The following is a 24,036-nucleotide window of genomic DNA, read 5'->3' as shown; positions in this document are numbered from 1 at the left end:
GATAAATATAGACCTTATATTGTATATGTGCCTCTCCTTTACATACAGAACCCTGCACAAGATAAATATAGACCTTATATTGTATATGTGCCTCTCCTTTACATACAGAACCCTGCACAAGATAAATATAGACCTTATATTGTATATGTGCCTCTCCTTTACATACAGAACCCTGCACAAGATAAATATAGACCTTATATTGTATATGTGCCTCTCCTTTACATACAGAACCCTGCACAAGATAAATATAGACCGTATATTGTATATGCGCCTCTCCTTTACATCCAGAACCCTGCACAAGATAAATATAGACCTTATATTGTATATGCGCCTCTCCTTTACATCCAGAACCCTGCACAAGATAAATATAGACCTTATATTGTATATGTGCCTCTCCTTTACATACAGAACCCTGCACAAGATAAATATAGACCTTATATTGTATATGTGCCTCTCTTTTACATCGAGAACCCTGCACAAGATAAACGTTGTTTGTTGAGGGACCTTGAACTACTCTTGATACTTCTTATCAATCAGCTTCAGATCATTAGCCCTTATGTGAGGTAGATCACCAGCCGCTGGGGCTGTTTAAAGGGACATGAAACCCAAAATTTGTCTTTAGCAATTCAGATAGAGAATACAATTTTAAACAAACTTTCCAATTTACTTCTATTATTTAATTTGCTTCCTTCTCTTGTTATTATTTGCTGAAAGGTTTATCTAGGAAAGCTCAAGAGCAGCAAAGAACCTAGGTTCTAGCTGCTGATTTGTGGCTACATAGTACATATATTACTGATTGTCATTGGCTCACTTATGTGTTCAGCTAGAAACCAGTAGTGAATTGCTGCTCCTTCAACAAAGTATACAAAGAGAAAGAAGAAATATTGATAATAGGAGAAAATTAGAAACGTGCTTAAAATGTCCTCCTCTATCTGAATCGTGAAAGAAAAAAAATGGGTTTCATATCATATTCCTTTAAGTACTGAGTGAGGTCTGCACATGTGAGGGTCAGTGATTTCACTCCATGAGGTCAAACCTTAGAAATTTTTGCCCTATACATTTACAGGTGGAATTTCTTGTATTATTTGTCAGGTTTCTGAGCCAGACATTTAACATAAGAAAATAATGAGTACATGATATGGCTGATGACAACATTGCTTTCTGGTGTCCTTTAGACAAATCAGAACAATAAATTGTACATTTTACTGTGAAAATAACTTTAAAAGTGCATTGCAGTTTTAATTATGCAGCACTTCCTTATTAAGCACATTTATTATGTAGCACTTCCTTATTAAGCACATTTATTATGCAGAAAGAAATTTACATTAATAGCAGTAAACCTACAATAATATAATAATAATAATAATATCCTCTCATGCATTATTTCATAACTACATAAATGCTTCAACTATTTGTTTATTCCCTACAATGGGTTTAAAGGGACACAAACCTCATTTTTCTTTCATGGTTCAAATAGAGAATGTGATTTTAAAAAAAACTTTTCCATTTACTTCTATTATCAAATTTGCTTAATTCTCTTGGTATCCTTTGTTGAAGGAGCAGCTATGCACTCCTGGGAGATAGCTGAATAAATGTGGTGAACAAATGAAAAGAGGCATTTGTGTGCAGCCTCCAATCAGCAGCGTGCACGTCTGCTCCTGCACCTACCTAGGTATGCTTCTCAACTAAGGGTACAAAGAGAATAAAGCAAATTAGATAATAGAAGTAAATTGGAAAGTTGTTTAAAATCACATGCTCTGTGTGAACCATGAAAGAAACATTTTGGGTTTCATATCTCTTTAAAGACATGGTTAAGGAACAATCCCCTGCGGTACCAGAACAGTACATGGTGATTGGAGGCTACGTGTGTATGCTGGCTACATACTGCTTTGCACGGATGAATCACATTGCTTTATTATTGTACAAATGCTTGTTTAGCCATATAACAAATGTCAGTATTTTAGTATTGCATTATGTCCATTTAAACAGCTGTCTCATCAGTTAAGTGAGATATTTTACATTTACTTACATTTGTAAACGAGTTAAATAGCAAAATGTAATTTGTTTTTTGTCTTTGATCCAGGTTCTCCATCTGTTTCCTACTGGATTTTTGAATGAAGTTTTCTGTTGAAGTTTATCAAAAGAAAAAACAAATATGGATAAAACAAACGTGGGAAAGACAAATGGTGAGCGAATATTGCTAGGTAAAAACTTGTCTGAGCTGAATTGACATAATTTAGATACAGATTGTTCTGATGCCTTATGAGCAGTAGTTCCACTGAATGATGGATTCTGTTCTTATGCAGCTAGAAATGAAATAAAAATCAAACCTCCCAATACTTGTGGTGGGGTATCAGGGATATAGGAAGTTGATGCTGGGCCGTCACCATTTTGTGGGTGGGGCTGTGTTGGGAGGGGTGGGATCATGGGTGGTTAGTGGGAGGGATCGTGGTGTGTCTGGTCATTTTGTGGGTGTGTCCAGGCGCTCTGTGGGTGGGAAATTCTGCAAATAGGGACATATGACTGTTTCAGAGGGACATCAGGACAGTGTTCAGAATCATGGACTGTCCCTCTCACATAGGGACAGTTGGGAGGTCTGCTTTTTGGATGAGGACAAAGAGTCAGTGGCTACTGGCATGTTCAGAGCACTTGGGAGCATTTTTATATATAAACAGTTTTTCATAATGTGCATCACTAAAACAATTCCATATTAAAGGGACATTTAACACCTTGCTTTTTTATGAAAGAGAGAAAGAAAGAAAAAGTGCTTATTTGATGCTCTCTATAGGGGCCAAAAAGCAAACATTGTAACCTACAAAATGCTGCATATCAAATGGCTGGATTAGGCAGTTTGCAGCATTTTGAAAACCTAGGTTAGGGAACTTGCTTTCTGGCATCTCTAGGGAGCGTGGGCCAAGCACATTTTTTTTTAACATAAAAGCAATATGTTAAAGGGACAGTAATCACCTTTTAAGTACCAGATTTGTCTGCAGTTTTACAATAAACTAGCATGCTGGGTGAGTTTACAAATATTTAGAGTGCTTGATCACATTATTTACTGCAATTGTTTTTAATGTCCATGGTCATTGTGTTAGCAAACTTTACATTGTTTTGCAGATGCTGTGCTATCAGTTCCAGAATTGGAAACCTCTTAATTGTTATGGGTAAAGGGAGTAAAATAAGTAATAAATATAATTAAAACATTTTATATTGCAATCTCAGTGTTTACTGTCTCTTTAAAGTGAAGGTCAAGTCCGGGGTTGTGTTTATAATTTTTCAATAAGTTAGCTATAATTAATATGAGGTTCATTCATCAAATCATAGAAAAATGCAATAAAAAGTTTTATTTTTTACGATCTGAATGCGCTCCGTTTCAGCATTACAATCCGCCCGTCACAGTGCCTTTATTGATTGACAGTTTTTCTCTCCAATGTTTGGTTTACCCCCGTGGCGTCCAGCCCCTTTTCTGTTTCGTCATTGAAACAATATGCGCATGCGTGCAATTAAACATGCTCATTCAGGTTACGCGCATGCGTTCTCCACTGTCATATTTTTTGATACATTGAATCGGCAGCATCTGTCTCCCGCATCCTAACAAACTAGCAGCGATCTCATCTAACCCATGAATTTGTTGTATTTGTTGTATTGCATACAAAGTTACGGCCGTAAATGAAACGCATGCGCTGTTTAGATGTGGCTACGCATGCGCATTTAGAAACAACACACGGGTGCACGAGCGTAGTCCGCTTGAAAGAAAGAATGCAACTGAATAAGGAAGTGCTGTATGGGCGGAGATTAGAGCGATAACGGAGGTACATTATAATAACTGTTTATTTGCAACGGATGCGTTATTTAGAGATATAAAGTGAGCGACTAAAGTGTTTATACTATAAGCTTCAAAATAATGTATTATGGAACCCAAAAATTGACCTTCACTTTAAGAGTGCTTTCATACCTAAAGAAAAATACCATAAAGAACTAAGTCCTGCTTGGTTGTTGAAAAGAACTGCTGGTCTTAAGCAGGAAACAGCTGGTGAAACAATAAGCAATGGAAGTCACATTACCAATCACCAGCTGTGTCCTGCCAGTTAAGTGAAAAGTTTGTGACTTTTGAATGGGACATTATCTATGTGTTTAACTTCACTGTGGGGATTAAACTTGGTGTTCCACAGGGAATAGTGACACGATTACACGTTCTAACACCTTAGAGCATGCTATAGTCCCACTATAATGCTCCTTTAAATTATCGCTGCAAATGTACAAATAAGAAATTAATGCTTAGGGGCCGATTTACCAAGTGTCTGACCGACATGATCCGCTCAGCGGACAGCATATGCTGTCGGAATTTAACATTGTGCAAGCAGTTTTGGTGAACTGCTTGTGCAATGCCACCCCCTGCAGATTCGTGGCTAGCAGGGGGTGTCGATCAACCCGATCGTATGCGATCGGGTGGATTGATGTCCTCAGCCTCAGAAGCAGCAGACAAGTTAAGAAACAGCTGGCTGTTTCCGGCCTGAAGGCTTGCGTGGAAACAGAGGAATCAGGGGCTCTTGATAAATCGGCCCCTAAGTCTGTACAGTGTAATGTTTGTCACAGTACTTCAGACAAATATTTTCAAAACATTCCCATTATCTTCTAGATTATTTTAGTTGTCATCTCAGTAATCTATAGATTATTTTGTGTTTCATTGAAGTTATTTGTCCTCTATATATTTAAAGGGATATTATACTGTAAAATGTTCTCCCTTTTAAAGAGTTTGCAATTATCCATTTTATTGTTTACAAATCATTAATTTACCTTTATTTCTTTAACTGAAATAGCTAATTTTGCCTGTTGAATCCACCACACAATACTCAACATTTCAAATCTTAAAGGGGCAGTAAACCTAGAAAATAATGTTATATAATTCTGCACATAGTGCAGAATTATATAACATTATCTTCGCCAAACTTTCTTCAACATAATATTGGCGGTGAAATTTGATTAAAAAAAGAGGGTTTTTCAGACCGCCGCTCTTGCTCTACTGAGTGGGTCTGGTTTCCCCCCTCAGCGCATCTGGGTAGCTGTCTAGTCACAGCCCGGACCGATCGCGCCATTACACTCAATGCAGCTCGCTCCTGCTCTGTCTGATAGCGGGAGCATCAGAGGAAAATACAGTCTCAGTGGGTGGTGGGACTGATATGTACTAAATATGTACTATAAAATAAAATAACTACCTCAATGCAAATTATAGCAGGTTAACCACAGTTTTATTCCAAATAATAAATAAATAATAAAACTTCAACAGCATAAGTGGTTTATTACTAGTGGTAGTCACACATTGCAGGGTGGTTCCACTAGGTCTGGATGCAGATCATGTGCATTAAACAGATTACATCTCAGTATATGTGGATGAGAGATTGCCGTATTACTAGCACCTAGTAGGAGGCTTGGTGTGGGTGTTATTCCTGCTATGCCCGTTTAGCCACAGAGTGTTTTTGTTTACCTTTATCAGTTGTTGTGTTATCTAGTTGATATCTCCGTCATTCATTGGCACCATTTTCGCTTGTATCCTTGTTGCTCCATTTTTTATGTCTGCTGTGTCCATGAAGCTGGTTTTCCTGCCATATGGCGCTATCTATTGATATGGGTTACAGCCATCTTTGACTGATTGCTGGATGATGTTTCCTGGGTGTGCTTATTGTTTGCTTATTTTAACCTCTGCCTGTTTTTCACGCTCTTTAATGCCTTTTGATTTGGTTTTGCTGAACTCTGACTGTTGCTGACCCTGAATTCATCTATTCCTCTGCTTCTCTCTTTAAGTTTGTTTTTGGACCATACTGTTGCTGACCTGACTAGTCAAAAAAGTAATGTCCTGGGTCTCATAGAGTGTACAGTGTGTGTGTGTATCTGAATCACTACTCAGCCTCTGGGTCCACATCAGGACTGAGAGCTGCCATAGCCTGACATAATGTGGTCCTCTTGGTAACCTTCCTTGAAGGAGCAGCAATACAGTACTAGGAGCTAGCTGAACACATCACATGAGCCAATGAAAAAAAGGCATATATGTGCAGCCACCAATCAGCAGCTAGTTTCCAGTACTGCATTGTAGCTCCTGAGCCTGCCTAGTTATGCATTTCAACAAAGGATACTAAGAGAATGAAGCAAATTAGCTAATCGCAAAATATTTTATATCCCATTAAACTTTTTTATGATGTTATGACATTTATGTGCTAGATGATTACAGTTTATGTCAGGATGCATCGGCAGAACTACCATTGGTGCAGCAGGTGCTGGGGGGCCCCATAGCAGCCAGTCTATACGTGTGCAGAATGTGTGTAATCCTAATGTAGGGGAGACTTTTATTAGTGCAGGTTGCTGGTCCATCTTATCTATCTATCCTCAAAATCATTAGACAGAGCAGCATGTGTAATTTTACTATTGCTTAACCCCTTAACGACCAGCGCCGTACGTCGATGCAGTCCTAGGCTTCTCTCTGCCACGATCTCGCTCAAAATTGGGAGATTGCGCTATTTCTGCATGCCCCACGGGTGTGGCACTGCAAAAATAGAGTTGCAGAGTTACTGAAGCAGAGAGGGACACTCTGTGGCCCTCTCTGCATCAGACAGGGGTGGGACCAATCGTTGGTGGGTGGGAGCGTAAGGAGGGAGGCGGGTGGGCGTCCCATCGCTGTGGGAGGAGGGTGGGACCGCTTGGCTATGCTACAGGGAAAAAAAATAATAATAAAGTTGCGTCATTGAGAGGGAAGGAGGGAGGAGGGGCAATAAGGGGATCAAATGTGGGATCATTTGTAGAAAAGGGATCTGGGAGGGGGGTTTGGGTACTGAGGGGGGGGGCAGCTACACTACAGAAAAATAGGTATTATATATATATATATATTTTAAATAGCCTATTTTGTAGCAAACTAGGTACTGGCAGACAGCTGCCAGTACCTAAGATGGCCACAAATAGGTAGAGGGGGGAGGGTTAGAGAGCTGTTTGGGGGGGGGGGATCAGGGAGGTTGGGTGGTAAGGGAGAGAAAATATATCATTTAAAAAAAACTGTAAAAAAAAACAACTTTTATTTTTATGCTGGCAGACTTTCTGCCAGTACTTAAGATGAGGGGGGCCTTTGGGGAGTGGGGATGGAAGAGAGCTGTTGGAGAGGGGTCAGGTGGGAGGCTGATCTCTACACTAAAGCTAAAATTAACCCTACAAGCTACCTAATTAAACCCTTCACTGCTGGACATAATACAAGTGTGGTGCGCAGGGGCATTTAGCGGCCTTCTAATTACATAAAAGCAATGCCAAAGCCATATATGTCTGCTATTTCTGAACAAAGGGGATCCCAGAGAAGCATTTACAACCATTTGTGCCATGATTGCACAAGCTGTTTGTAAATCATTTCATTGAGAAACCTAAAATTGTGAAAAAGTTAACGTTTTTTTTAATTTGATCGCATTTGGCGGTGAAATGGTGGCATAAAATATTCCAAAATGGGCATAGATCAATACTTTGGGTTGTCTACTAAAAAAAAAAATATAGTTTTGAAAGGTAAAAAAAAAAAAGGCTCTATATTTCTGTTTAAATGTAGTGATAGCAAAAATGCTAAAAATGCTCTGGTCTTTTGGGGAAGTTTTTGTCTGAAGTGCCTGGTCCTTAAGGGGTTAATACTGATTTACCTTTGGGGGGTCCAAAACTATTTTGGCACCAGGGCCCTCTGTTGAGTAGATCCGCTAGTGTCAGGGTAAGTCTATAAATATGCACTCTGGTTTTGTGCCAACAAGGGAGCAGCTATTTACTTGAAATTTTTCTAGGTTATTTCCTGCTTGTCTGTTTTATTGTTTCCAGGGTGTTGTCAGATACAATAAAGATTTAGTTACAAAAGATGTCAAGACACTACCCTAACATAGCATGCTGTATTTTGAGAGGGTCTGCTGCCTTGATTATCTGTTAAAGTAAGATTGTCTGTTTAAAGGGCCATGATACCCACATGTTGAAACACTTGAAAGTGATGCAGCATAGCTGTAAAAAGCTGACTAAAAAAAAATCACCTGAACATCTCTATGTAAAAAAGAAAGACATTTTACCTCAAAAATTCCTCAGTAGCCACATCCCATTGTTAAGTACTTCTAAGCAGCAAATCAGTATGTCTGTCCCAGGACAGGCAAAGGAGCAAGCCTTGTATACTCACATCTTATTTCCCTATTCAGTTTAAGGAAGTTTACTATGAAATCTCATGAGAATTAAGTCAAATCTCAGGAGATCACAGTACAAGAGTTCATGGCCTCAGCACTGTTGGTTGCTGATTGGTTGCTGTTCATTTCTTCATTTCTTTTACCTGCAGCTGGGCAGCAGCTGAAGTATAACTTTTTACACAGCACTTACTCTGGTGAACTGAGGAAATTGTGAGGTAAAATATCTTCCTTTTTTACATAGAGATGCTCAGGTGATATTTTCCTGTCAGCTTTTTACAGTTATACTGCATCAGTTTCAAGTGATTTAGCATATGAGTATTATGTCCCTTTAAGTAAGCAGTTAGCTAAACAGGTTAATTTTTAAAATGGTTTGCTGTGCAAGGGGTGGATTTAAAAAACAAAACACAAAAACACAACTGTTTTGTTTGTTTCTACCCTTCATTTTTGTTTTTGTTTGTTGTTTCCTGTGTGGGTAATTAGGGGAGGGATTATTTTCACCTGTGTGGGCATAGCTAGACTATAAATCTAGTACAGTAACTCTGTAAGCTTGTCCTGAGATGGTCTGCTGCCTTGATTATCTGTTAAAGTATGATTGTCTGTTTAAAGGGACAGTCTAGGCCAAAATAAACTTTCATGATTCAGATAGGGCCTGTAATTTTAAACAATTTTCCAATTTACTTTTATCACCAATTTTGCTTTGTTCTTTTGGTATTCTTAGTTGAAAGCTTAACCTAGGAGGTTCATATGCTAATTTCTTAGACCTTGAAGGCCACCTCTTTTCAGAATGCATTTTAACAGTTTTTCACCACTAGAGGGTGTTAGTTCACGTGTTTCACATAGATAACACTGTGCTCGTACACGTGAAGTTATCTGGGAGCAGGCACTGATTGGCTAAACTGCAAGTCTGTCAAAAGAACTGAAATAAAGGGGCAGTTTGCAGAGGCTTAGATACAAGATAATTACAGAGGTTAAAAGTATATTATTATAAATGTGTTAGTTATGCAAATCTGGGGAATGGGTAATAAAGGGATTATCTATCTTTTAAAACAATAAAAATTCTGGTGTAGACTGTCCCTTTAAGTAAGCAGTTAGCTAAACAAGGTAGTTAGGCAAACAAGGATTTGGAGTAACCAAGGGGAAATATAATTATTTTATAGTTTTAAGTTAAACCTGTCATGAGCGCTTCCGTTCATCGCCGTGTCGCCGCGGCTCCCGGAACTCCTCTGTGTCTCTGACGTCATGTTGCTTAGCAACATGACGCTTTCTCTCACACCCCTCTGATGACGGTTACGCTCCTGCCCTTTAAATCTCGGCGGGAGATCTGAATCTGGGCCCGTTTGTTTGTTTCCCTGGATTGTGAGTACCATATCAGTTTTATTCTTCTGTGTACCGACTTCTGCCTGCCTGACCTTGCCTGTAGCTATTACCCTTTTGCTGACACTTGGATGCCGACTTCTGCTTGCCTGACCCTGTCTTTTGCCTATACCTTTTGCTGATATTTGGATGCCGACTTCTGCCTGCCTGACCTTGCTTTGGCCTTTACCTTTAAACCTATTCTTTGTTAAACAAGACCTGCTTAAAGGGACATTTTACTTTTACAAGCTGCAAAAGAGAACTTTGCCTTTCTGTTTGTTATACACCTGCTTAAAAGGGACATTTACTTTTACAAGCTGCAAAAGAGAACTTTGCCTTTCTGTTTGTTATACACCTGCTTAAAAGGGACATTTACTTTTACAAGCTGCAAAAGAGAACTTTGCCTTTCTGTTTGTTATAAACCTGCTTAAAGGGACATTATACTTTTACAAGCTGCAAAAGAGAACTTTGCCTTTCTGTTTGTTATACACCTGCTTAAAAGGGACATTTACTTTTACAAGCTGCAAAAGAGAACTTTGCCTTTCTGTTTGTTATAAACCTGCTTAAAGGGACATTATACTTTTACAAGCTGCAAAAGAGAACTTTTCCTTTGTTTTACAAGCCTGCTAAAGAGGACCTTTTTCAGAAGCTTCAAAGTAAGAGCATTTCCTTTTTGTTCTTTGTACTACTTAAAGGGACGTTTTATCCTTTGTGGCTTTCCTGCATTCTGGAACAATATTCATTTTTGTTATCTTCTAATCTGCTTCCTGAGTGGGTCACGTCCTGGATATTTCTCAGTGTGCTAGCGTGTGCTTTCAATTCACGCTAGCAGTTGGGTTACATCCCGGATTGATTCCAGAGCGGCTGACATTACAAACGGGCCATAAAAATGGACCCCACTGAATTATCTATGGCCGTGGCTCACCAGGGACAGCTCTTGGGTTCTCATGCCACTCACTTGCAGTCTCTGGACACTAAACTTGATCAAATTACTGCTCTATTACAAAATTTGGTTGCTACCGCACCTCCCAATCCTAATCCCAATCCAAATCCGATTGAGGCATTACCTCCTCCGATTCCTAACAATCAGTCTCAGGTACAACTAAGTCCCAGGATTCCTCTTCCGGATAAATATGATGGGAATCCTGAAGAATGTAGAGGCTTTTTGAATCAATGCCGTCTTCATTTCCGAAATAGCCCTACTCTCTTTGCTACTGCCTCTTCTAGAATCACGTTTCTTATTTCCTTAATGAAAGGAAAAGCCTTGGCTTGGGTGTCACCTTTGCTAGAAAAGAATGATCCTATACTGTTGGATGTTGATACATTTCTATCTACATTCTCAAACGTATTCGATAAACCTGGAAGGTCATCCGCTGCTGAAGCAACTCTCCTGGATTTACGTCAAGGAAATCAACCAGTCTCTCAATATGCAATTGAGTTCCGCACCCTTGCCTCTGAAACCACTTGGAATCAGGGAGCACTCAGAGCCGCTTTCCGTAAAGGACTTTCTGAGCGTCTCAAGGATGAATTGGTGTATCGTGAACTTCCAGAGTCCTTAGAAGCCTTAATAAATCTCTGTATCTGTCTCGACGCCAGGTTTCGTGAACGCCAACAAGAAAAGGATAGAACACAGAGGACTGCCACTCGAACTCCTTTTCGTTTAGCTCCTCGTTTTTCTAGTCCAGTCACTCCAGCCTCTCCTACTACTGATCAGGCTGAACCCATGGAAGTAGGAAGTATAAAATTAACTGAGACTGAACGCTTAAGAAGACGGACTCTTGGCTTATGTCTGTACTGTGGCCTTAAAGGACATTTATTAAGGGATTGTCCTACTAGGCCAGTAAAAGCCAGGGCTTAACTCTAGTCCAGGGAACTGAGTTAAGCCAAAATAGTGGTCATTCCCTATACAAGAAACTCTTTGTTCCAGTAACTCTTCTAATTGGACAAAAGAAGATCTATACCCAAGCCCTAATTGATTCTGGTGCTGGAGGTGTGTTCATTGACTCTACATTTGTTTCTACTCATTCTATATCCTTACTAAAGAAGGAGTATTCCATTTCAGTCTCTACGGTCAGTGGAGATCCTTTGGGTTCTGGATACATTCAGTTTTCTACTCAACCCTTAATCCTCACCGTAGGAATACTTCATTCTGAGACAATTTGTTTCGATGTCATTCCCACTCCGCAATTTCCCATTATCTTGGGATTACCCTGGCTCCAGATTCACAATCCCATTTTTTCTTGGACTTTCGGTGAACTCACTTCCTGGGGATCTACATGCCAGACTAAATGTCTTCAAGAGATTACTAAGTTACCACTCACTATTGCTCTCACAGTTGAAACTCCGGAATCCTTACCTATGCATTACCATGACTTTGTGGATGTCTTCTCCAAAAAAGAAGCGGAACGTCTTCCTCCTCATCGCCCTTTTGATTGTCCCATTGACCTCCTTCCTGGGGCTGCCTATCCTCGAGGCAAAACATATCCACTTTCTAAACCAGAAAACATGGCTCTGGAAGAATATATAAAAGACAATCTGGCTAGAGGATTTATTCGACCCTCCTCTTCCCCTGTAGGGGCTGGTTTCTTTTTTGTGGGAAAAAAGGATGGCGGATTAAGACCCTGTATTGATTATCGTGGATTGAATCAGATTACCATCAAGAACAGTTATCCTCTGCCCCTTATTCCTGAACTTTTTACTTATCTTCAGGGAGCCACCATTTTCACCAAACTCGACCTACGTGGTGCATACAACTTGATCCGTATACGCAAAGGAGATGAGTGGAAGACTGCCTTTAACACTCGATTTGGGCATTATGAATATTTGGTCATGCCCTTTGGGCTATGCAATGCTCCGGCGGTTTTCCAGCATTTTGTAAATGAGATCTTTCGTGATTTTTTGAATATTTTTGTTATCATATACCTGGACGACATCTTAATTTTTTCTCAGAACCACCAAGATCATGTGCACCACGTCAAGAAAGTACTTCAACGTCTAAGAGAATTCCATCTGTTTGCTAAACTGGAGAAATGTTCTTTCCATCAAAAAATCATACCCTTTCTGGGTTATGTAATATCGGCATCTGGATTCGAAATGGACCCTACTAAACTTTCTGCCATTTTGGATTGGCCTAGACCTGATTCTTTGAAGGCTTTACAACGTTTCCTAGGCTTCGCCAATTATTACAGAAAGTTCATCAAGAATTTTGCTACTATTACTTCTCCTCTTACTTCTCTCACAAGAAAAGGACAAAACTGTAAAGTATGGCCGTCTGAGGCTATAGAAGCTTTTGAATCTCTCAAAGAAGCTTTTTCCTCAGCTCCTATCCTTCGTCATCCAAATCCTGAGTTTCAATTTATTCTGGAGGTGGATGCTTCCTCTGTTGCTGCTGGAGCGGTTCTGTCTCAACGAATACCAGAGACTGGAAGGATTCATCCTGTTGCTTTTTTCTCTAAAAAATTCACTCCTTCCGAATTTAACTATGACGTAGGGAATAAAGAGTTGCTTGCCATCAAGATGGCATTGGATGAATGGAGACATTGGCTGGAAGGTACTTCTTTGCCATTTACTATACTTACTGATCATAAGAACCTTCTGTATCTCCAAACAGCCAAACGACTAAATTCCAGGCAAGCACGCTGGTCCTTATTCTTCTCTCGGTTTCACTATAATTTGTCTTACATACCTGGTTCAAAAAATATTAAAGCAGACGCACTTTCCAGACAATTTCAAGATACCCCAGTTCCTGAGTCTGGTACCATTCTCCAACCTCATGAAGTCATTGCCCAGTTAACAACTTCTTGGTTACAAGAATTACAGTCCGCTCAAGAGCGTCTTCCTTTGTCCTGTAAACCTCCCAATGGTTTACTCTTTGTTCCTGAACGCCTTCGTTCCAAGATTTTATTTTGGGCTCATGATAGTCCCCTTTCTGGACATCCTGGCATCAGTATTACCACTCGAAACCTCAAACAACATGTCTGGTGGCCTACACTCTCTCAAGATGTGAAGGATTACGTCTCAGTATGCACACAATGTGCCATGAACAAAACTCCACGCCAACTTCCTTCAGGATTACTCCAACCATTGCCTATACCTCACCAGCCTTGGACTCATGTATCCATGGACTTTATTACCGATCTTCCCTTGTCCACTGGGAACAATACTATCTGGGTGGTGGTCGACAGGTTCACTAAGACGGCTCATTTTGTACCCTTGCCAGGATTACCATCTGCCAAAAGACTCTCTGAACTTTTTATTCTACATATTGTAAGAATCCATGGATTTCCTCTTGATATTGTTTCAGATAGAGGGGTACAATTCGTTTCTCGATTTTGGAGGTCACTTTGTAAACATTTTGGTACTACTATATCTCTCTCTACTTCTCACCACCCACAATCGAATGGTCAGACTGAAAGAGTAAACCAGTGTCTTGAAACATATCTTAGACATTATGTGGATCATTATCATTCTAACTGGACTTCTTACCTTCCTTTGGCTGAATTGGCCCATAATGCCCGGTACAATTCCTCCCTTCAGACTTCTCCTTTTCATGCAGCTTACGGATATCAGCCTAGGACGTTCCCTTTGCATACTTCCTCCACAGTGAATCCTGCTTCTGATCTTACAGCCCGAAGATTAACTCGACATTGGCAGAAGATACATCGTATTCTTTCTGTAACTTCTAGACGTTACAAGTTCTTTTCGGATCTTCGACGGAAAAAGGCTCCCAAATATCGCCCTGGTGATAAAGTTTGGATTTCCTCTCGATTTCTTCGCCTGAAACAACCTTCTAACAAATTGGGACCACGATATGTGGGTCCTTTCCGAATACTGGGTCAGGTATGTTCCACTGCTTATCGGGTAGCTTTACCCAAGTCTCTCAAAGTCCATCCGGTATTCCATGTTTCTCTTTTAAAACCTGTGATGATTAACAGGTATTCTAAGCCTTTTTCTAAACCTCCACCGTTATTGGTGCATGGACATCCTGAGTTTGAGATCAGCCATATTCTAGATTCCAAATTGCGGGGCAAGAAATTGTATTATCTCATTCATTGGAAGGGTTATCCAGTCACGGAACGTTCTTGGGAACCTGCTCATCAAGTAAATGCTCCAATATTGGTCAAGACCTTCCACAAGACTCATCCTGATAGACCTGGTCCTGTCCCCCGGAGGGGCCCTTGAGGAGGGGGTGCTGTCATGAGCGCTTCCGTTCATCGCCGTGTCGCCGCGGCTCCCGGAACTCCTCTGTGTCTCTGACGTCATGTTGCTTAGCAACATGACGCTTTCTCTCACACCCCTCTGATGACGGTTACGCTCCTGCCCTTTAAATCTCGGCGGGAGATCTGAATCTGGGCCCGTTTGTTTGTTTCCCTGGATTGTGAGTACCATATCAGTTTTATTCTTCTGTGTACCGACTTCTGCCTGCCTGACCTTGCCTGTAGCTATTACCCTTTTGCTGACACTTGGATGCCGACTTCTGCTTGCCTGACCCTGTCTTTTGCCTATACCTTTTGCTGATATTTGGATGCCGACTTCTGCCTGCCTGACCTTGCTTTGGCCTTTACCTTTAAACCTATTCTTTGTTAAACAAGACCTGCTTAAAGGGACATTTTACTTTTACAAGCTGCAAAAGAGAACTTTGCCTTTCTGTTTGTTATACACCTGCTTAAAAGGGACATTTACTTTTACAAGCTGCAAAAGAGAACTTTGCCTTTCTGTTTGTTATACACCTGCTTAAAAGGGACATTTACTTTTACAAGCTGCAAAAGAGAACTTTGCCTTTCTGTTTGTTATAAACCTGCTTAAAGGGACATTATACTTTTACAAGCTGCAAAAGAGAACTTTGCCTTTCTGTTTGTTATACACCTGCTTAAAAGGGACATTTACTTTTACAAGCTGCAAAAGAGAACTTTGCCTTTCTGTTTGTTATAAACCTGCTTAAAGGGACATTATACTTTTACAAGCTGCAAAAGAGAACTTTTCCTTTGTTTTACAAGCCTGCTAAAGAGGACCTTTTTCAGAAGCTTCAAAGTAAGAGCATTTCCTTTTTGTTCTTTGTACTACTTAAAGGGACGTTTTATCCTTTGTGGCTTTCCTGCATTCTGGAACAATATTCATTTTTGTTATCTTCTAATCTGCTTCCTGAGTGGGTCACGTCCTGGATATTTCTCAGTGTGCTAGCGTGTGCTTTCAATTCACGCTAGCAGTTGGGTTACATCCCGGATTGATTCCAGAGCGGCTGACAAAACCTTTTAGTAAGTATGTGTGAGAATCTCATTCAGTGTACAGCTTGCCACATGTTTGCATCACTGGAGCAGCCGCTTCTGGGATTATATGTTTGTGGCAAGTGTGAGCATATTGTCTCTTTAGAAACTCATATTGGGGATCTGGAGGAACGAAGTGCAACACTACATGAAATTCAGACACTTGAAAGGGAAATGGATAGGACAGAGCTGGTTGTTAATGGTTCTATCAGTGGGAATGGGGAGGATTCAGATGAGGAGACTCCAGGATGTAGCTGGGTCACAGTCAGAGGGCGAGGTAAAGGTAAGCGGAAGAGACAGGCCAGTTCTGAGCGGATACACCCCAACAGATTTGCCAGATTAAGTGAAGATGTTGGGGATATCAGTTCAGGGGTGGCAGTGTCAGAGAGGACTGTTTTGCCTAGTATAGTAAACAGTTCTTTAGTCGGGGAAGAGGAGCATACTCTGGTGGGCAGTCCTTCAGTCATGGTAGCAGGGCATACTATAGTTAACAGTCCTTCAGTCATGGAAGAGGGGCATACAAGTCAGGCCTGAGGCAGATGTTGGTGGTAGGAGACTCTATTATTAGGAAGGTTGATAGGGTAATTTGTCATCCAGACCCTTTAAATAGAACAGTTTGCTGTCTTCCAGGGGCTCATGTTAGGCATATTGTGGAGCGTATTGATAGATTGTTAGAGGGATGTTGGGTCTCATCCTGCAGTCATGGTACATATTGGTACTAATGAAGGAATCAGTGGGAGATGGAGAGTCCTAAAAAGTAATATTTTTGGAGATATTACCAGTGCCGTGTGCTAATTCAGTAAGGCAGAAGGAGCTAAGGTCATGTTATAAACATGGTGTAAAAATGAGGGGTTTGACTTTTTAGAGCACTGGGCTGACTTTTCACTAGGGTACAATTTGTACAGTAAGGATGGATTGCACCTGAATGACATGGGTGCAGGTGTGTTGGGGAAAGGATGGTAGCACGTTTAGATAATCTTTTAAACTAGGCAAAGGGGAGGGTCAGTTAGAACACAATAGAACAGAGAGATCAGTCTGGGAATATGTCACTCCTATAATATCTCAAGAAAGGGATGACTTAAGAAATGTCACATTAGAAAGTATAGAGGAAAGCACACCAAGTAGCAGCAGAAAGCACATGAAAATTAAATGTATGACAACAAATGCAAGAAGCATGACAGGTAAAATGGGGGAGCTGACGCTCTTAGTTGCAGAAGAGGACTATGATGTTATCAGTATAACTGAAACTTGGTGGGATGATTCACATGACTCGGCAGTTAACTTAGAGAGGGGGGAAAAATCCTAAAAAAATATTACTAGGAACATGCTATAAGCCCCCCAACATTAGTGACCCGGAGGAAACTCAGCTACTAATGCAAATAGGTAAGGCTGCTAATAACAGTGCTGTAATTATGGGAGATTTTAACTACCCTGATATAAACTGGGCCAATGAAACTAGTAATTCAGCTAAGTGGGATAGATTTATAAATGTTCTCAGGGATAACTTCTTGTCACAATTAATAGAGGAGCCAACTAGGAGTAAAGCTATTTTGGATTTAGTGCTATCAAACAATACAGATATAATATCAAACATAGAAGTCAAAGAACATTTGGGTAACAGTGTTCAGAACATGGTCACATTTGAAATCTCTTTTCATAAGCAGTGTCTTAAAGCTTTAACTAAAACTTTTAATTTTAAGAAAGCAAAATTCAACTCTTTAGGGAAATGATTAAATAACATAAATTGGGACAAAATATTCTCTAATAAAAATACAGAGGATAAATGGATAACATTTAAAACTTTGTTAAATAAATATACATATCAACAAATACCATATGGTTATGAAAATAAAAAATCCAAGCCAATGTGGCTAAATAAAAATGTGTTAAGAGAAATTAGGAAAAAACGTAGGGCATTTAAATTATTCAAAGAAAATAGTACAGACTCAACATACCATATTTATAAGGAATATAACATAGCATGCAAAAAAGCAATCAAATTAGCCAAAATTGAAAATGAAAAATTAAGTCTAACCCTAAAAGGTTCTTTAAGTACATAAATAGCAAAAAATCATCTAAGAAGGACAATATAGGTGCATTAAAATGCGTGGAGGGTAGCATGGTTAACAGTGACAGGGAGAAGGCTAAGGTACTAAACCAGTTTTTTTCTTCGGTATGCACAAGAGAGGAACCAATGGACGATATTTTGGAACAAACTAGAACATGCCAGCCCATACCATTAACTGGGTTATGTATAGAGGATATCAGGAAAAACTTGATAATATTACGGTAAATAAGGGAATTTAGCACTGTTATAGACAAACCTTTACTCTTAATTTTTCAAGACTCATTATTCTCAGACATGGTACCCCAGGATTGGCGTAAAGCTGATGTGGTGCCACTCTTCAAAAAGGTAAGCAGGGATGATCCAGGAAGCTATAGACCAGTTAGTCTGACATCAATAGTGGGGAAGATATTTGAAGGGATTATAAAGGATTATATTGATAAGCACATTCATGTAAACAAGATTATGAGTTAAAATCAGCATGGTTTTATGAGAAATAGATCATGTCAAACTAATCTAATTAGATTCTATAAGGAAGGAAGGAAAAATATAGATAAAGGGGAATCAGTTGATGTGATATACTTAGATTTTGCAAAGGCATTTGATACAGTGCCACATGAGAGATTAATGCACAAAATTAAGGGGACTGGGAATAGCTGAAAATGTTAGCTCATGGATAAATAACTGGATAAAAGATAGGGAGCAACGAGTAGTAGTGAATGGATCATACTCAGATTGGACAAAGGTAATCAGTAGAGTCCCCCAGGGATCAGTACTGGCACTGGGCCCTGTTCTCTTTAATAATTTTATAAATGACTTGGAGCAAGGATTAAATAGCGACATCTCTATTTTTCAGATTATACTAAGTTAAGTAAGGTCATTAGGTCAGAGCAGGATGAACATTTATTACAAAGGGATCTGCAAACATTAGACGTATGGGCAGGTAAATGGAAAATTAGATTTAATACTGGAAAATGCAAGGTTCTATATTTTGAAGTAAAAATAAGCTGGCAATGTATTATTTAAATGGGACAAGACGAGTCCCAGAACTCAAACAGAAGAGGAAAGGGATTTGGAAGTAGTAATAGATAAAAAGCTAAAGATGGGTGCACAATACAGGGCAGCAGCTACAAAGGCTAAAAAGATACTAGCATGTATTAAAAGAGGCATTGATTCAAGGGAGCAAAGCATAATTCTGTCACTATATTAATCCCTGGTAAGACCTCACCTTGAGTATGGAGTGCAGTTCTGGGGACCGATTGCAAAAAAAGATATTGCAGAACTAGAAAAAGTCCAGAGAAGGACCACAAAGCTAATAAGGGGAATGGAGAATTTAAGTTATGAGGAAAGGCTAGCCAAACTGGGTCTGTTTTCTTTAGAAAAAAAGGTGCTTGAGAGGTGACATTATTACTTTATATAAATATATTCAAGGCCCATATACAGAGATGGCAGAAGCTCTGTTTATTCCAAGAAAATTGTTTGTGACAAGAGGTCACAATTTAAGGTTGGAGGAAAGGAGATAGAGGGGCAGCCCCCTGCATATTTGCGGCCAATCGGCCGCTAGCAGGGGGTGTCACTCAACCCGATCATATTCGATCGGGTTGATTTCTGTTGATTTCTTCCCGCAGCCTCAGAGCAGGCGGACAGGGTATGGAGCAGCGGTCTTTAGACCGCTGCTTCATAACATCTGTTTCCAACGAGCCTGAAGGCTTGACAGAAACACGGGGCATCAAGCTCCGTACGGAGCTTGATAAATATGCCCCTTAATCTCCTGCAACGGAAAAGTCTTTTCACTGTAAGAGCAATAAAATTGTGGAACTCATTACCAAAGGAGGCAGGGAATGCCAAAACCCTAGATACATTTAAAAATTGTTTGGATAAATTTCTGTCTAGAAACAAAATTCATGGATACGATTGCTAGTATTAAATGGGTCACCTTTTAGTGGGATTATTTAAGCTTAACTGGAGCTTTTTGTAAGTATTTTCGATTTGTATAGGTTGAACTCGTTGAACTTCGATCTTTTTTCAACCTCATCTAATATGTTACTATGTTACTATGTAAATAGTTCTTGTAAAATCGTAGATATAGCACAGTTGTATTGTCTGCCGGACTCTCAACCATTTGGTATTAAGTCTTATTGCATATAAAAAAGATCTGGTTATTATTTCACTCCATACATATGATCATAGTTAATGTTTTGTTTTTTTCAATCGCTTAAGATGGACTAGTATATAACCTGTACTAAACTAATGGGTACACTTGACTACTGTATCTTGTTTCAACCACACTATGAGATCCAGATACTGGACCAAAAACCTTCCAACTCATTAATGGCCAGCCAGTATCTTTCAGAGGGACATATACCACAAGCTTTCCTACAGGCTCCTTATATTGATGAACCCACATCAAGAGAAAAGTAGTGTGAGGTGAGAATAATTCTTTTGTGGGGGATAAAATAGAGGATTTTTGTTTTATAATGGTAAAAATAGATATTTTTTGCTTTGAAGTAGAGAAAGTCTGTAATTTGACTTTTACTTCTTTAATTAAAAGGACATAGGTTATGTGGAATATCAGCAGTTAATGCAAAGCAAAAATATTATTTGCATGAAAAAGGTTGAATAGGACAATTGTATTGAATATAAACAACTTAAAATGTAATTTAAATACACTGGATGTGCAAAAAACACATAGAAATTCACACTTATAACTCCAAAATACAAAGCGTAATTGTTTTTTTTGCATAAATTGGGCTTAACTTGGGTGTTCCATGGGTGTATATGAAATAGTCTCTCAGTCCCAGCATAATTAGCTAAACATTTTCACCCTACAGATCTCACTGTTTTTTCTCGCAACTTAAAAGATGGTGAGCTTTTATTAAAATACTTAAAGGGACAGTTTACTCAAAAATTTTCTCCCCTTTAATTTGTTCCCAATGATCCACTTTACCTGCTGGAGTGTATTAAATTGTTTACAAGTAGCTCCTTTACCCTTATATTGGCATTTTAAATTGTTGATTTAGCATGTGGTATCCCCACCTATTCTGAAAGTTTGTGGCCGCGCGTACCAGCTATAGATAAGCTTTGTAAACACAGCCAGCAGAAGAAATTACACTCCCAGTCAGATATAGCAGACATAAGGTAATAAAATGTTGATTTTCCATTGTTCTCTCAAAGTACTGGTGATTGTTTTAAGGACAGATATAAGATAAAGAAGCAGGTATATGTGCACAATGTGATACAGTAATGAGATCTGATTATACCTTCATGCTCAACCCATTTTATCAGGTTGTGGCTTCAAAACACAAATTCAGAGCTTTAATATACACAAATAAGCCTTAAAAAGCTAATTTTCATACATTTTTTACTCTGCAGTTGGTAAAAAAAGCAATTGTAAACACATTAAGGGAAAAATTATTTTACAGTATACTGTCCCTTTAAAGGGCCACTGTAAGTAAATATTTTCTATGCCTGTTACTAACTAACTACCCCAAATACGCTTTTTATCAATAGCATTTCATTAACATATCTCTACCGTATATCAGATATCTTGTCTGCAAATTTAATTGTTTTCCAAACCCACTCCGTGGGTATCCTTTGCTCTGTACCAATCAGTTTACAATACCTAGGTTTCAAAATGGCGCTTTAAACACAAACGGCTAGATTTAGAGTTCTGCGGCCAAAGGGGTGCGTTAGCTACGCATGCTTTTTTTCCCCCGCACCTTTTAAATACCACTGGTATTTAGAGTTCACAGAAAGGCTGCGTTAGGCTCCAAAAAAAGGGAGCGTAGAGCATATTTACCGCCACTGCAACTCTCAATACCAGCTGTGGCAAACCTAGCCACTTCTGGACTATAACGTAAGAAAGCTTGTCTATAGGCTGTATATTGTGCTATGTAGATGTGACAGACCCTTCTGTCAGCACTGAAAGAGTTAACTGTGTTCAGCTTTAGCCTCAACTATTGTGCACTGTCATTAATGTTATTAATACACAGTCCATTGTTTAATCACCCTCAGAGAGCAAATGCTTAGGTGATAAGAAAAGCCAAATGTATCTTGTGTTTAAATTGTTATCAGCTTAAGCAAGGTAAATCTATTGTATCATGTCAAGGGTGTGTTCCCTTCATCTAATGTACAACATTCTTTCAACCCCCCTTCTGGGGGGGGTCAGACCTGCATAAATACTGGGCATATGAGCCTTAATAAAAGTCATTCTGTTTTAAAACCTGAAAACTGGCTGGGTTGTGAATTGCTGATTCCCTATGCAGGACATTGTTCCCTGGTGTTAACCCTTGGTATCCGGTTGGTACCGTTACAATTGGTGGCAAGCGACGGAATGAACCTTATCGCCCAGAAGAGCAACTACACAAGCCAGTAACCTCAGGAAGAGGGGGATTACTACAATACTGACTAAGATGGAAGGAGTACCAGGGACCGAAGTGAATGGAGATGGATTATTCTAAGCTAAAGAGACAAACGTTAAAGGAACTGCTAGAAGCCAGGGGAAAGATAGGCAGCAGCAAACCCAAGGCTATATTTGCTGAGCTGATGGAGGGAGACAGAGCTCGCAGCGCTACGCCTCCAGCAGCCATGGAGGAGACCCTATACCAGAGGGAAATGAGGACCAGGCTGGAATTTTTACCCCAACCTGTACCACGGGATATGCTATCCGTGGTAATGGCAGATGTGCAGGAGTACGTGATGGCACACAGTCCGCGGAATGCATCCTCCCGAGCAGAATCCATTTTGGACGCACTCAGCAACCCAGTAAGACCTAAAATCCCATACCATGCATTTAAAATGTTTTGTGAGGAGAAGGATGAGATCGATGGGTATTTACAGGATTTTGAGAGACTGTGCGAGTTACATGATTTGGAGCAGTCCGTATGGGTGCCGGTGCTAGCAGGCAAGCTAGCCGGTAGGGCAGCGGAAGCGTATCGCGCTGTACCCAGGGAGGACAGCAAGGATTACGCTAAAGTGAAGAGAGCGATCTTGGAAAGATATGCCATTACCTCAGAGGCATACCGGCGCAAGTTTAGAGGCCTGCGGCCCGCTACGTAGAGGCGCCAGAATGCTGGGGCAGCCTACATGAAGCAGACCCCGTGCAAGCTGCCCACCGGAATAACCGGCAGCGGGTTAAAGTGAATGGGAAGGAGGTCAGTGGTCTACGGGATACTGGTGCTACCATGACCTTGCTTCAAGAGAACTTGGTGTCTGAGAAACAGCACACTGGAGACACTATGGCTGTGAGGGTAGCAGGGGGCACTGTGTTCCGCCTACCTGTTGCCAGGGTACATTTGGATTGGGGAGTGGGCGCTAGACTTGTGAATGTGGGGGTCAAGAAGGACTTACCTGCTGATGTTCTCCTTGGAAATGACTTGGCCCCCCTTGTTTCTGCCTATGCTCCCATGGATCCCGCTGATGTTAACCCTGTGACTACCCAAGCCCAGTCCCTCTGGGAAGAGACGCTTCCATGTTTGGGGTGGGGGCAGTACTGAGCCAAGTTGGAGCAGATGGCGGAGAACACCCCGTAGCTTACTTGAGCCGAAAGTTGCCCCGGACATCCCCAAGCCGATCCGTTGAGATCAGACTGTGTATGCCGGCTTGGTTCTGGGGGAGCATTGTGGCAAACCTAGCCACTTCTGGACTATAACGTAAGAAAGCTTGTCTATAGGCTGTATATTGTGCTATGTAGATGTGACAGACCCTTCTGTCAGCACTGAAAGAGTTAACTGTGTTCAGCTTTAGCCTCAACTATTGTGCACTGTCATTAATGTTATTAATACACAGTCCATTGTTTAATCACCCTCAGAGAGCAAATGCTTAGGTGATAAGAAAAGCCAAATGTATCTTGTGTTTAAATTGTTATCAGCTTAAGCAAGGTAAATCTATTGTATCATGTCAAGGGTGTGTTCCCTTCATCTAATGTACAACATTCTTTCAACCCCCCTTCTGGGGGGGGGTCAGACCTGCATAAATACTGGGCATATGAGCCTTAATAAAAGTCATTCTGTTTTAAAACCTGAAAACTGGCTGGGTTGTGAATTGCTGATTCCCTATGCAGGACATTGTTCCCTGGTGTTAACCCTTGGTATCCGGTTGGTACCGTTACACCAGCGTTGCTTACGGACGCGGCCAGCTTCAAAAACGTGCTTGTGCACGATTCCCCCATAGGAAACAA

General features: G+C 40.2%; 1 protein-coding gene across 2 annotated transcripts in view; it reads left to right on the top strand.

Moving 5' to 3' along the window:
- KANK4 (KN motif and ankyrin repeat domains 4) overlaps positions 1-24,036 on the top strand; it is a 355,274-nt gene that overhangs the window by 127,652 nt on the left and 203,586 nt on the right. For both annotated transcript variants that reach the window (XM_053693649.1, XM_053693650.1), the window contains exon 2: positions 2,084-2,186. In XM_053693649.1, coding sequence (XP_053549624.1) covers positions 2,156-2,186 — 31 coding nt within the window. In that variant the 5' untranslated portion in view covers positions 2,084-2,155. The remainder of the gene's footprint in view (positions 1-2,083; positions 2,187-24,036) is intronic.

This window comes from Bombina bombina, chromosome 10 (assembly GCF_027579735.1).
Source record: "Bombina bombina isolate aBomBom1 chromosome 10, aBomBom1.pri, whole genome shotgun sequence".
Lineage (NCBI taxonomy): Eukaryota > Metazoa > Chordata > Amphibia > Anura > Bombinatoridae > Bombina > Bombina bombina.
This window is presented reverse-complemented; position numbering and strand designations above follow the sequence as displayed.